Raw genomic sequence first — 13096 nt, 5'->3', positions numbered from 1 at the left:
AAATTCCTTCAGTCAGCATGCCAATTGCATGCTCCCTCAACTTGAGACATCTGTGGCATTATGTTGTGTGACAAAACTGCACATTTTAGTGTCCTTTTATTGTCCCAAGCACAAGGTGCACCTGTGTAATGATCATGCTGATTAATCAGCTTCTTGATGTGCCACACCTGTCAGGTGGATGGATTATTTTGGCATAGGAGAAATGCTCACTAACAGGGACTTAAACAAATTGGTGCATACAATTTGAGAAAAATAAGCTTGGAACATGTAATCTTTTATTTCAGCTCATGAAACATCGGGCCAATACTTTACATGTTGTGTTTACATTTTGTTCAGTATAGTTGCCTTTTAGTTGAAACTGTATAAACTATAGTCGACTATATTGAGCATTTGAAAAAAATCTAATTTTCAAATAAACTACAAAATATAACTATTTTCTTCCCAGGTCTGGTGCCCAGACAACTTGTCTTTGTCAAAGAGATCCAGCAGGGGAATGGACCAGGGCTAGATACAGTATGTGATGGGGCTCCCTCTGCCGGTAATATTACATAAACAAGTCCACTACAACATAAGGGGTTTATGACAAAACAAAACAATTTTGTTGAATAAAATAATTGTATTAGAAAAATTCATTGTTCAGTCACCAACTCACTGCTCAAAACATTGAACAAGTTTAAAAGTCAATTACAATAGCTATGTCATAAGATAACACAGTAAAAAAGTAATTTACAAAACACGTGAAACGGTTTTGTAAATGTTCCAGTGTTACTAGTAAAGCAGGAACGCCTGGAATCTGGTAGAGGCCTGGTAGAGGCCTGATGTTCTGTGCAGACAAGTTCGTCCCAAACTCTTCCGAATGCAGAACCGACACAGCTGAGAGAGAGTGTACAGACCTGGGGAAAAAGACATGAGGAGTTAGAATGAAAAAGAGGAAGGAGATAGGTTAGACATGAAAAATCTATTGATAGCCTTCCATCAGTACATAAACTTTCATACTGGAAGAAGTTTGGGTAGACTCATGCATGCATGTATTTGTGTGTGAATGTGCATATTCTTACCCCTTTTCTGTATTGTAGTTCTGACTACTATCCGTCGCTGCCAGCTCCACAGGAGTCTTCCTGTCTGAATTCCTACAACTCCCATCAACCATGTAGTCCATCAGTAGTTCCACCTCTGACTCCTCCCCCTTGTATTGCTGTGTATAACGATGTGTCCTGACCACATCCACCTTGGTCATCAACACCTGATTGCAGCGGTCTCAGAGTAGGTGGCCTGAGCCAGACAGGCAGCATACAGAGGGGTTCCCACACCAGGCAGTTCCTGGTCTATGTGAGCCCCATGAGACAGCAACACCTCCAGACACAACTGAGTACAATGTTTACCATTACACCATCATTCTGCATGAAAGAACCATTCTGATTCTGCATAATAAATACATCCGCAAAAACACACATGTAGAATACAACCACATACACAGTACCACTCAGGGCTCCCGAGTGGCGTAGCAGTCTAAGGCACTGCATCTCAGTGCTAAGAGGCGTCACTACAGTCCCTGGTTTGAATCCAGGCTGAATCACATCCGACTGTGCTTGAGTCCCATAGGGCGGCGCCCAGCGTCGTCCGGGTTTGGATGGGGTAGGCCGTCATTGTAAATAAGAATTTGTTCTTAACTGGCTTGCCTAGTTAAATAAGAAAATAAAACACCTAACCTGTACCCCCGCACATTGACTCGGTACTGGTACCACCTGTACATAGCCTCGTTATTGTTACTTTTTATTTTACTTTAGTTTATTTAGTAAATATTTTCTAACTCTATTTCTTGAACTGCATTATTTGTTAAGGGCTTGTAAGTAAGCATTTCTATAGGTCTACACCTGTTGTATTCGGTGCATGTGACAAATACAATTGTATTTTATTTGAATGTATTTTAACAAAGCAGCAGAAGAAAAGGAGAAAATCATACCAGCAATGAGTGAGTTGCACGACAGTCCCCCGTACATGTGGAAGGGGCCCCTCCAAGGCAGACTGCAAAGGGCAATCGCAGTCTGAACAGCACCCATGGTCAAACAACAACAGCAGCCTCCTCCACAGTGACTGAAACATGCCATTAGCCTGTCTGAGTGGGATCCACAAACCTGTCTGGCTGCTGCTGGCTTTCCCAGACCTCTTATCAGGCCCCAAGCTACCTCCTCCCCCGATGAGTATCACCTCCACAACCCCCCTGTCCATGGGATAGGGGTGACTGTTGCATGACAATAGAGGTAAGCATAGGTAAGGCGATGGACTGATGCACACAGAGAATCCAGGTTTTTTCATAGCGCAAAAAACAGCAACATGTTTTCATCAAACCATGGTTCAGTTTTCACAAACAGTCGATGTAAACTACATACATACTGTACAGTCAGACTACACGCTGCTCATAGGGTGCTGCGGGCGCTAGGGGGCTCCAAATGTTTGTTGTTGTTGGGGGAACTCACAATAAAAAACGTTCCCGGGCCTCCTGAGTGGAGCAGTGGTCTAAGGAACTGCGTCGCAGTGCTTTAGGTGTCACTACAGACCCAGGTTCGATTCCAGCCGACTGGGAGACCCATGAGGCGGTGTACAATTGTCCCAGCGTTGTCCGGGTTAGGGGAGGGTTTGGCCTGCCGGGATTTCCTTGTCCCATTGACCTCTAGCGGCTCCTTGAGGCGGGCCGGGCACCTGCAAGCTGACTTCAGTTGCCAGCTGGCTGGACGGTGTTTCCTCCCGACACATTGTTGCGGGACTGGCTTCCGCGTTAAGCAAGCAGTGTGTCAAGAAGGAGTGGGGCTTGGCAGGGTTGTGTTTCGGGGGGACGCATGGCTCTCGACCTTGTTCTCTCCCGAGTCCATGTGGATGAATTAAGGTCACTAATTAGTCATGAATTTCAGGGATCCTGAGTGGCGCAGCGGTCTAAGGCACTGCATCTCAGTGCTAGAGGTGTCACTACAGACCCTGGTTTGATTCCAGGCTGTATCACAACTGGCCGTGATTGGGAGTCCCATAGGGCGGTGCGCAATTGGCCCAGCGTTGTCCAGGTTAGGGTTTGGCCGGGGTAGGCTGTCATTGTGAATAAGAATTTGTTCTTAACCGACTTGCCTAGTTAAATTTAAAAAACTCTTTAGGCAGTAAATGTGTTTTTTTAGTGACAACAATAGATGTGCATTACCCAGTCTACGCCCCTAACGATGTGTGAATGGTGCCCTATCCTTAGACTTGAACATAAAGGAATGCCAGCGACATCTCCCCTTTCAGCTATGCGTTTTGTCTGGTCAGCTGTTTACAGTGAAAACTGATGTTTTTGTTCCTATACATACATGAAGTTTGAGGCCCCAGCTAATTTTTTGTGACCACATTTTTATTTATTTTGTCTTTTGGGGGGGGGGGGGTACAGGTACAGTCGTGGCCAAAAGTTTTGAGAATGACACAAATATTACATTTTCACAAAGTCTGCTGCCTCAGTTTGTATGATGGCAATTTGCATATACTCCAGAATGTTATGAAGAGTGATCAGATGAATTGCAATTAATTGCAAATTAACTGAATCCCCCAAAAACATTTCCACTGCATTTCAGCCCTGCCACAAAAGGACCCGCTGACATGTCAGTGATTCTCTCTTGACGAGGACAAGGCTGGAGATCACTCTGTCATGCTGATTGAGTTCGAATAACAGACTGGAAGCTTCAAAAGGAGGGTGGTGCTTAGAATCATTGTTCTTCCTCTCAGCCATGGTTACCACCAAGGAAACGTGCTGTCATCATTGCTTTGCACAAAAAGGGCTTCACAGGCAAGGATATTGCTGCCAGTAAGATCACACCTAAATCAACCATTTATCGGATCAAGAACTTCAAGGAGAGCGAAGGAGAGTTGTGAAGAAGGCCTCATGGTGCCCAAGAAAGTCCAGCAAGTGCCAGGACCATCTCCTAAAGTTGATTCAGCTGCGAGATCGGTGCACCACCAGTACAGAGCTTGCTCAGTAATGGCAGCAGGGAGGTGTGAGTGCATCTGCATGCAGTGAGGCGAAGACTTTTGGAGGATGGCCTGGTGTCAAGAAGGGCAGCAAAGAAGCAATTTCTCTCCAGGAAAAACATGAGGGAGAGACTGATATTGTGCAAAAGGTACAGGGATTGGACTGCTGAGGACTGGGGTAAAGTCCTTTTCTCTGATGAATCCCCTTTCCGATTGGGGCATCTGGAAAAAAGGTTGTCCGGAGAAGACAAGGTGAGCGCTACCATCAGTCCTGTGTCATGCCAACAGTAAAGCATCCAGAGGACCATTCATGTATGGGGTTGCTTCTCAGCCAAGGGAGTGGACTCAGACACAATTTTGCCTAAGAACACAGCCATGAATAAAGAATGGTACCAACACAGTACCAACTCTCCCAATCATCCAGGAACAGTTTGGTGACAAACAACGCCTTTTCCAGCATGATGGAGCACCTTGCCATAAGGCAAAAGTGTTAACCTAAGTGGCTCGGGGAACAAAACATCGATATTTTGGGTCCATGGCCAGGAAACTCCCCAGACCTTAATCCCATTGAACTTGTGGTCAATCCTCAAGAGGCGGGTGGACAAACAAAAACCCACAAACTCCAAACATTGATTATGCAAGAATGGGCTGCCATCAGTCGGGATGTGGCCCAGAAGTTAATTGACAGCATGCCAGGGCGGATTGCAGAGGTCTTGAAAAAGAAGGGTCAACACTGCAAATATTGACTCTTTGCATCAACTTCATGTAATTGTCAATAAAAGCCTTTGACACTTATGAAATACTTGTAATTATAGTAACATCTGACAAATCTAAAGACACTGAAGCAACAAACTTTGTGGAAATTAATATTTGTGTCATTCAACTTTTGGCCAAGACTGTACATTATTTAAATTCATATCAATTAATATTCTGTTCATATATTTTCAATATATTATTTCACACATTGTACCTGACCGGTTGCATCATCGCATGGTATGGCAACTGCTCAGCATCCGACGGTAAGGCGCTACAGAGGGTAGTGCGTACGGCCCAGTATATCACTAAGACCAAGCTTCCTGCCATCCAGGACCTCTATACCAGGCTGTGTCAGAGGAAGACCCAAAATTGTCAAAGACTCCAGCCACCCAAGTCATAGACTGTTCTCTCCACTACCGCACGACAAGCGGTACCGGAGCGCCAAGTCTAGGTCCAAAAGGCTTCTCAACAGAAGCTTCTACCCCCAAGCCATAAGACTGCTGAACAACTAAGCAAATGGCTACCTGGACTATTTGCATTGACCCCCCCCCCCCTCGCTGTTTATTATCTATGCATAGTCACTTTACCCCTACCTACATGTACACATTACCTCAATTACCTCAACTAGCCTGAACCCCGCACATTGACTCAGTACCGGTACCCCCTGTATATAGCCTAGTTATTTTATTGTGTGACTTTTAAAAAAACGTTTGTTTATTTAGTAAATATTTTCTTAACTGCATTGTTGGTTAAGGGCTTGTAAGTAAGCATTTCACGGTAAGGTCTACACCGGTTGTATTCTGCGCATGTGACAAATAAAATTAGATTTGATTTGGGCTGCCACTCAGAAGAATTTAAAGAAATAACATTACAAAAGAAACATAACTACAAAGTATTGATCCTTTTGATCATATAAAGTTTAAGAAATAATACATTAAATATATAGAGGAAAAGAAAACAAAAAAAGTTTTTAAAAAACTAAAAAACAATCCTATTGTAAACACACGGGTTCCCCCTAAAACATTCTGCAACGAGTGGTCAGTCTCCACAGGTCATAAGGTAGTGGGGTCGGTTATCAAGTAAAAAATGTAAAAATATCTGTATTTTCAGGAGTTGTATAACAATTGAGGATAAGGATTTGTGCCTGCTTGGAGTTGTGATCATAGCTTGGTCTTGTGACCACCTGACTCCTCCTTTGTCAAGACGGCACTTTTAGAGCGAGTTCCTTTCCTATCGACCAAGCCCCGCCTCCACAACCCCTGAGGGCCCGTGGCGTCCATGGCAATATCTATGAGGCGGTCTGGGAGGAGCCAGCGGAGGAGGAGCAGGAAGAGGAAGTCGAGAACAGCAAAGAGGGCAAAGATGGAGCCTGCCACGGGGCCACAGTGGGCCCTCAGTCTGAGCAGCCGTCTTTCCAGAGGAAGAACCTCCTTCCCAGCGACGCAGTCATACACCTGACAGAACAGAGAGAGCATAGACACAGTGTTAGTATCAATGAATTAGACCTCATCAGTATCTCAGTCAGTGTCAATAAAAGGTATTATGAAAGTGTATCATAGTGTAGATTTATGAAACATAATAAAATAGAGAGTATGTAAGCATGTATGAGCCTACCTTCTCTGTTCTCTCTGCGACGTTCCTCCAGGTGTACAGGGTGCGGACGTGGGCGTGGATGGTGGCGGGGGAGGCAACGCGGCCCGATAGTTGCCTAGCGATGACACTCTCCAGGCCGGCACACAGAGAATGCACGGTGGGCTCGCACAGGGTGATCAGATGCTCAGGCAGAACCTCTGGGATCCCTCCAACACGCGTACTTACCACCTACACGCACACACACAAAATGATCAGATCTCAAACTCCCTCACATTACAAGCATACTCTACATCTAAACACCCACATATATGCAAAGTTCACCTCGTTGCCCCATTCATCTTAATGGACAAACACCCACTCAATCCACCACTGCTTCTCATTAGACTATCCCTGACTTACACCCAACCAGTCCCAGGTTTCAACCACTTTATCTCAAAGTGCACCAGCTAACGTATACAGTACCTGGCCTGTGTTGTGATAAGGGATGAACCCACCTGTAGTCCACAGCTGGCTCCCTCCACTATGGCCATGCAGAAGGCCTCAGTCAGGGAGGTGTTGAGGAAGATATGTCCCTGGACCAACACCCCACGCACATCCTTATGCTCCAGGGCCCCCAGGAGATGCACCCTTGGGAGAGAAGCAAAATCAGACACATGTAGTACATATAAACACATACATACACACACACCACTGTATAATTGTACCTGTCGTGTAGTTGGTATTTCTCTCTCACTTCCTCCAACACGATTCTCTTAGGTCCCTCTCCACCAATCAGAAAATGTAGATCTGGATGTTTCAGACAGAGCTCTGGGATGATCCTTCCCAGAAGATCTATTCCTTAAAAAAGGGAAAGAGCAGGGAATGACACTTCACACTCCTACAATCATACCTACAGGAACTGTATGTAATAATAAATGACATAGATCAAGTTTTTGCTACATTTATCATTATATACAGTATAGTCTCACCCCTCCCTCCCTACCTTTGCGGTAGACGAGACGGCTGATCACAACGATGGTGATCCTGTCGTCATGCCGTTGGGAGGGGTCGGGGGTGAAGTCTCTGGGGTCGACAGCATTGGGGATGACAGAAACAATCTCGGGGTCAAGCCCTGCCCTGAGCACTGTGTTCTCCTTACTGGTGTATGACACGCACACAATGTGATTGGTGTCGCACAGAGATACAGTCAGCAGCTTATTGGTCAGCACCGAGCTGACGTCAGCAAAACCGAAGAGGGAGTGGTCAGTGAACACCTGTAAACAGAAAACAACCTTTAGTTATTTATACTAGATGGACACATAAAAAGCTACTTCAGGAATGTGATATGTTACTGCCTTGCCGTAGGTTGCGTCTGCAATGGCACCCTATTCCTATAGTGCGCTACGTTCGGTCAAAGGTAGGCTTAGTTTCACCACCCACAACACCCTCTCTGCTAGACTGCTACCCACCGTGTTGAGGCCCATGGTCTTGGCGTGGAACAGTGCATCGTGTCCCATGGCGGAGAAGGAGCTGTGGGCGTGCACCACGGTGATGCGCTCCCTGACGAACACACAGCGGAGTAGTGGCAGGCTGTGGAAGCAGGTGGTGACGGTGGACTGGTTGTACATCACCTGCAGGGGCAGGTAGTAGACCTTGAGCCCGTTGGTCAGGTAGCGGACCCCCTTCCTGCAGCCGTAGGTGTGGGTGGCGATCACCACCTTGTGGCCCTTCTCGATCAGACACTGGGATAGTTGATAGATGTGGCTCTCCACCCCTCCCATGTTGGGGTAGAAGAAGTCTGACACCATGCAAATGTTGTGTTTCCTGGTTGGGGCCTGGGGAGCTACTGTGAGCCCGTCAGGTTGTCTGTTTGCTTGGGGGCCCCCAGGAGATGCAGCCACCCCCCTCCTTCGCTGGCCCATGGTGGTGGAGTGCTGTGGTTGTGTGCGTCACTCATACAGACGTTTCACATGTAGAGCAACAATGCACCTGTGTAAATAATAAAATATATATTACAATGGCTAGCTACAACAACACAATCTGCTCAGACTAACCTAGGACTCAATTTAATTACTATATCATACACTTTGGTAATGAAGCCTATAGAAGATGATCTTATGAATAAGCGGTTGCAAGCTAGCTAGTCGAGATATCATCTTTGTAGTGGCTTATACACTGAGTGTACAAAACGTTAGGAACACCTTCCTAATATTGAGTTTCACCCCCTTTTTCCCTCAGAACAGCCTCAATTCGTCAGGGCATGGACTCTACAAGGTATTGAAAGCGTTCCACAGGGATGCTGGCCTATGTTGGCTCCAATGCTTCCCGCAGTCGAGTCAAGTTGGCTGGATGTCCTTCGGGTGGTGGACCATTCTTGATACACACGGGAAACGGTTGAGCATGAAAAACCCAGCAGCATTGCAGTTCTTGATACACTCAAACCGGAGCGCCTGGCACCTACTACCATACCACGTTCAAAGGAACTAAAATATTTTGTCTAACCTATTCACCCTCTGAATGGCACACACACAATCCATGTCTCAATTATCTCAAGGCTTAAACATCATTATTCAACCTGTCAATCTACACTGATTGATGTCACTTGTTAAATCCACTTCAATAGGGGATCATAGCTTTCACCTGGTCCGTCTATGTCATGGAAAGAGTAGGTGTTCCTAACAGTGGCGGTGCGTGGGTAAGATCACTGAGGAAGCCAGAAAAAAGGCCATCATACAACCTGTGTAGTGACAATTGCGTTGTTTGCTCTATAACCTGTTAATTCATATGCCTTGCGACCGTGATATTTAGGCCTAAAGGCTGAAACAATTAGACACAGTGGTAGAATAAATTCAAAGAAACCTTTGTTTTATCACAAAACCGGATAGCAACCTCTGTCCAGTTTAGTCCACAAATCATAAACTTTTTCAGGACCCTGTCTTTCAAAGATAATTCATAAAAATCCAAATAACTTCACAGATCTTCATTGTAAAGGGTTTAAACACTGTTTCCCAAGCTTGTTCAATGAACCATAAACAATTAATGAACATGCACCTGTGGAACGGTCGTTAAGACACTAACAGCTTACAGACAGTAGGCAATTAAGGTCAGTCATGAAAACGTAGGACACTAAAGAGGCCTTTCTACTGACTCTGAAAAACACCAAAAGAAAGATGCCCAGGGTCCCTGCTCATCTGCGTGAACGTGCCGTAGGCATTCTGCCAGGGGGCATGAGGACTGCAGATGTGGCCAGGGCAATAAATTGCAATGTCCGTACTGTGAGAGAGAAGCCTAAGACAGCGCAACAGGGAGACAGGACGGACAGCTGATCATCCTTGCAGTGGCAAACCATGTGTAACAACACCTGCACAGGATCGGTACATCTGAACATCACACCTGCGGGACAGGTACAGGATGGCAACAACTGCCCGAGTTACACCAGGAACGCACAATCCCTCCATCAGTGCTCAGACTGTCCGCAATAGGCTGAGAGAGGCTGGACTGAGGGCTTGTAGGCCTGTTGCAAGCCAGGTCCTCACCAATCATCACCGGCAACAATGTCGCCTATGGGCGGGCACAAACCCACCATTGCTGGACCAGACAGGACTGGCAAAAAGTGCTCTTCACTGACGAGTCGCGGTTTTGTCTCTCCAGGGGTGATGGTCGGATTCACATTTATCATCGAAGGAATGAGCGTTACACCGAGGCCTGTACTCTGGAGCGGGATCGATTTGGAGGTGGAGGGTCCGTCATGGTCTGGGGTGGTGTGTCACAGCATCATCGGACTGAGCTCGTTGTCATTGCAAACAATCTCAACGCTGTGCGTTACAGGGAAGACATCCTCCTCCCTCATGTGGTACCCTTCCTGCAGGCTCATCCTGACATGACCCTCCAGCATGACAATGCCACCAGCCATACTGCTCATTCTGTGCGTGATTTCCTGCAAGACAGGAATGTCAGTGTTCTGCCCTGGCCAACGAAGAGCCCGGATCTCAATTCCATTGAGCACGTCTGGGACCTGTTGGATCGGAGGGTGAGGACTAGGGCCATTCCCCCCAGAAATGTCCGGGAACTTGCAGGTGCCTTGGTGGAAGAGTGGGGTAACATCTCACAGCAATAACTGGCAAATCTGGTGCAATCCATGAGGAGGAGATGCACTGCAGTACTTAATGCAGCTGGTAGCCACACCAGATAGGGGGAGTCAAAATCAAAAGTAACAGTCACTATGTTCAGGGACACAGATTCATAAATTTCTGTTAGTCACGTGTCTGTGGAACTTGTTCAGTTTATGTCTCAGTTGTTGAATCTTGTTATGTTCATACAAATATTTACACATGTTAAGTTTGCGGTAAATAAACGCAGTTGACAGTGAGAGGACGTTTTTATTTGTTGCTGAGGTTATTACATGTAACAGACAGTTACATGACCAACAGCATGGTCAAGCAAGTTAATGTTTCCGGATTTTACGGACCACTAAACAACTATTGATTTAGAACCACAGAGAGTTACCGCAAGTCGCAAAGAAAAGACCGCAAGTCGCAAAGAAAACAGTAGCTGCCTCCACCATTCCAGCACAATTTCAACTTCAACATGATCAAATACAGTCTAATACAGGTCTAATACAGTGACAGCTAAAAGATACCAAAAACAATTTATTCCAATCAACGTAAGCAAAATAAAATGTGGCTGTCCATGGTTCTGTCTGCGTGAGTATGTGTGAACGCAAGTAGAAAATATGTTGACTCACCCTACTTGTAGAGAAACGCCAATGCCGTCCTCCTCTCTTTCATGTTGATGAAAAGGTCTATCACTCAGCCATACAGTACACACTTTTATTTTTTGTTGTCCTAGGCTACCTGGCTAAAATGCTTACTTGCTAGCCTAATTCCATTCACGGGCAACTTTAGTCTGTTACATGCTGAATGTCCATCCTCTCAGGCCAGGGGCACAACAGTGCATTAATTAATCAGAATCGCCATTATAATCATTGGCTGGTATGGAGAATTAAGTAAAACCACAAGACCAAATACCTATCTCCATCCATGGATAATTTAGGAAAGGGAAAATTTTAGCTAGCTAGCCACCAGAGGGCTACAACACAACGAGATACAACAATTCAAGTTGTTTCTGTCAATGATGTATGCTCTCAATGCGATTTGATAGGAGGGATGCCAAAATCCAAGCTGGCTATCCTTGACACTTTTGAGCTTGCTCAGTTTAGCTTAATTAACGCTGTTAAAAAATATATATTTTTAAAGACCAATCAATCGAGGCCAAATGCTCGCTGGCTTCCGTTGCATTCCAATCAACGTTATGGGCTGCAACAATGTCATACTGGTTTGGACCAGACAGCATCAGATAGATGGCATACACGTAGGGAGACAGATGTTCGCTGTTTAGTTTGCGCGGATGCTTTTTCCGGTGAGATGCATTCAGCTTCTTGCGAATTGAAGGACAATTATGAAACACAGAGAAACGAAATATACATTACAGTATATGCATTTTTCTCAATTTTGGGGGGGAAGCCTGGCTTCCCTTGGCATCCATGAATACAGCCATGGCTCCTAATCTTTGTACAGTGTAGATAACCCATTCGTTTGTAACTTGGAGGTAACGTTAAATAGTTACTGTAACTTTTTAGCTGGCTAGTTAACGTTAGAAAATAAGCTAGGTACGCTAGTATGTTTGCTATGATGCTGCAAAGGACATTGAGGGTTCAGACTTGAGCCTACGACCTTACCTTCAAAGCAAAGAGAAATGTATTTTTGTTTTATATAAATCAACAATTTTGTCCCAGTGTATCGTCAATCAAAACAACACACTTCCTGCTTCGCGTCATCATGTCACAGATAGAACAATAAGACAGATATTTCACTGGATGTATTAATGTGAAGCATCCGGTTGGCGTTTCCACTCACTAGCAAATATGGTAGTGAGAGGTGCTTACTGGCGCGTAGTGGGAGAAGAGGGAACGAGATGGATTTTGGCCGACATTCTGCTAATTTTCTCATCGATTAAACATTTGATCACAATACACTTGTTATGAAGTGTTATTCTTTGCAAAAGTTGTTTTTAAATCGCGCTGTTTGGGAGTGCAAATCCGAATTGAGTTACTGCACGTAGATGTTCCCTAACGAAATATGCAGACGTCTACTACAACGCGCCAATAGGATATCGCTAACGCGTGCTTGGCCCTGCCCACCTGCTTGCTTGTTCTGCCCACTATGACTAACGACAAGCTGTGGTCTATCTTGGTTTCGTTATAAAATATTTGATCACGTCTTCTTCTTATAATTATTAGTCTTCTCGTTGTATTTATTGGCGAGCTACATGCAAAAATGTTTGTCGCCTCTAACTGGACGGGGGTTAAATTCACAAAATAAAAGTTTCTTCCACTACGGGGAAAAGAAAATGAACATTAAAACACAAACTACGAAAGAATTTACCCCCCCCCCCAAAAAAACTATTTATATATAGGGTTGGACTGCACGAGTCAGTAATCCATGTAGCTCCTCAGATGTTAAAAGGAAAGGTTCACCAATTTTGAAAGTTATATGTTTTTGTGATCTATCGATTTCCCTGGGTCATTTAATGTTTTCCTGTGTATCTGAGTTTTTGGGTCTCTAGCAGGCAGAAATGTGTCTGGTATGACAATGCACTGTGATAAAGTCACTCTCACTACCCTATAAGTTATTAGGAATACGACTTTTACATTGCAAAGACGTCTATCATACATGCCAGATTTTAATATTACTACCTCGAGGAATGTGTAATTTAACATCTA

The 13096-nt window shown here is 45.0% G+C and overlaps 1 protein-coding gene across 3 annotated transcripts; it reads right to left on the bottom strand.

Annotated features, from left to right (window-relative positions):
- Positions 1 to 258: 258 nt before the first annotated feature.
- LOC139538698 (phosphatidylinositol N-acetylglucosaminyltransferase subunit A-like) lies at positions 259 to 12174 on the bottom strand. 3 transcript variants are annotated; one of them, XM_071341065.1, is made up of 9 exons: positions 12053 to 12168; positions 11060 to 11095; positions 7785 to 8304; positions 7319 to 7589; positions 7041 to 7173; positions 6831 to 6963; positions 6358 to 6564; positions 1059 to 6197; positions 259 to 893 (listed from the first exon to the last, which is right to left on the bottom strand). In XM_071341065.1, the coding sequence occupies exons 3-8, from the start codon at positions 8235 to 8237 to the stop codon at positions 5904 to 5906; spliced, it is 1491 nt and encodes a 496-aa protein (XP_071197166.1). In that variant the 5' UTR covers positions 8238 to 8304; positions 11060 to 11095; positions 12053 to 12168; the 3' UTR covers positions 259 to 893; positions 1059 to 5903. The 3 variants fall into 3 exon arrangements, with proteins under 3 accessions (XP_071197166.1, XP_071197165.1, XP_071197164.1); XM_071341064.1 differs by lacking the exon at positions 11060 to 11095 and having other exon boundaries at positions 12053 to 12174; XM_071341063.1 differs by having other exon boundaries at positions 11060 to 12169.
- Positions 12175 to 13096: the final 922 nt, after the last annotated feature.

Source organism: Salvelinus alpinus, chromosome 14 (assembly GCF_045679555.1).
Source record: "Salvelinus alpinus chromosome 14, SLU_Salpinus.1, whole genome shotgun sequence".
In the NCBI taxonomy this organism is placed as follows: domain Eukaryota; kingdom Metazoa; phylum Chordata; class Actinopteri; order Salmoniformes; family Salmonidae; genus Salvelinus; species Salvelinus alpinus.
Note: the sequence above shows the minus strand (reverse complement) of the source record. Positions and strands in the feature narration are given on the sequence as shown.

Excerpts from the sequence above, each read along its gene's own strand:
- LOC139538698 (XM_071341064.1), bottom strand. The coding sequence starts at position 8,237 with ATGGGCCAGCGAAGGAGGGGGGTGGCTGCATCTCCTGGGGGCCCCCAA. Across the intron at positions 7,174-7,318 it reads CCGTCTCGTCTACCGCAAAG|GAATAGATCTTCTGGGAAGG; the intron begins GTAGGGAGGGAG and ends CCCTTTTTTAAG. Across the intron at positions 6,964-7,040 it reads AAATACCAACTACACGACAG|GGTGCATCTCCTGGGGGCCC; the intron begins GTACAATTATAC and ends TTCTCTCCCAAG.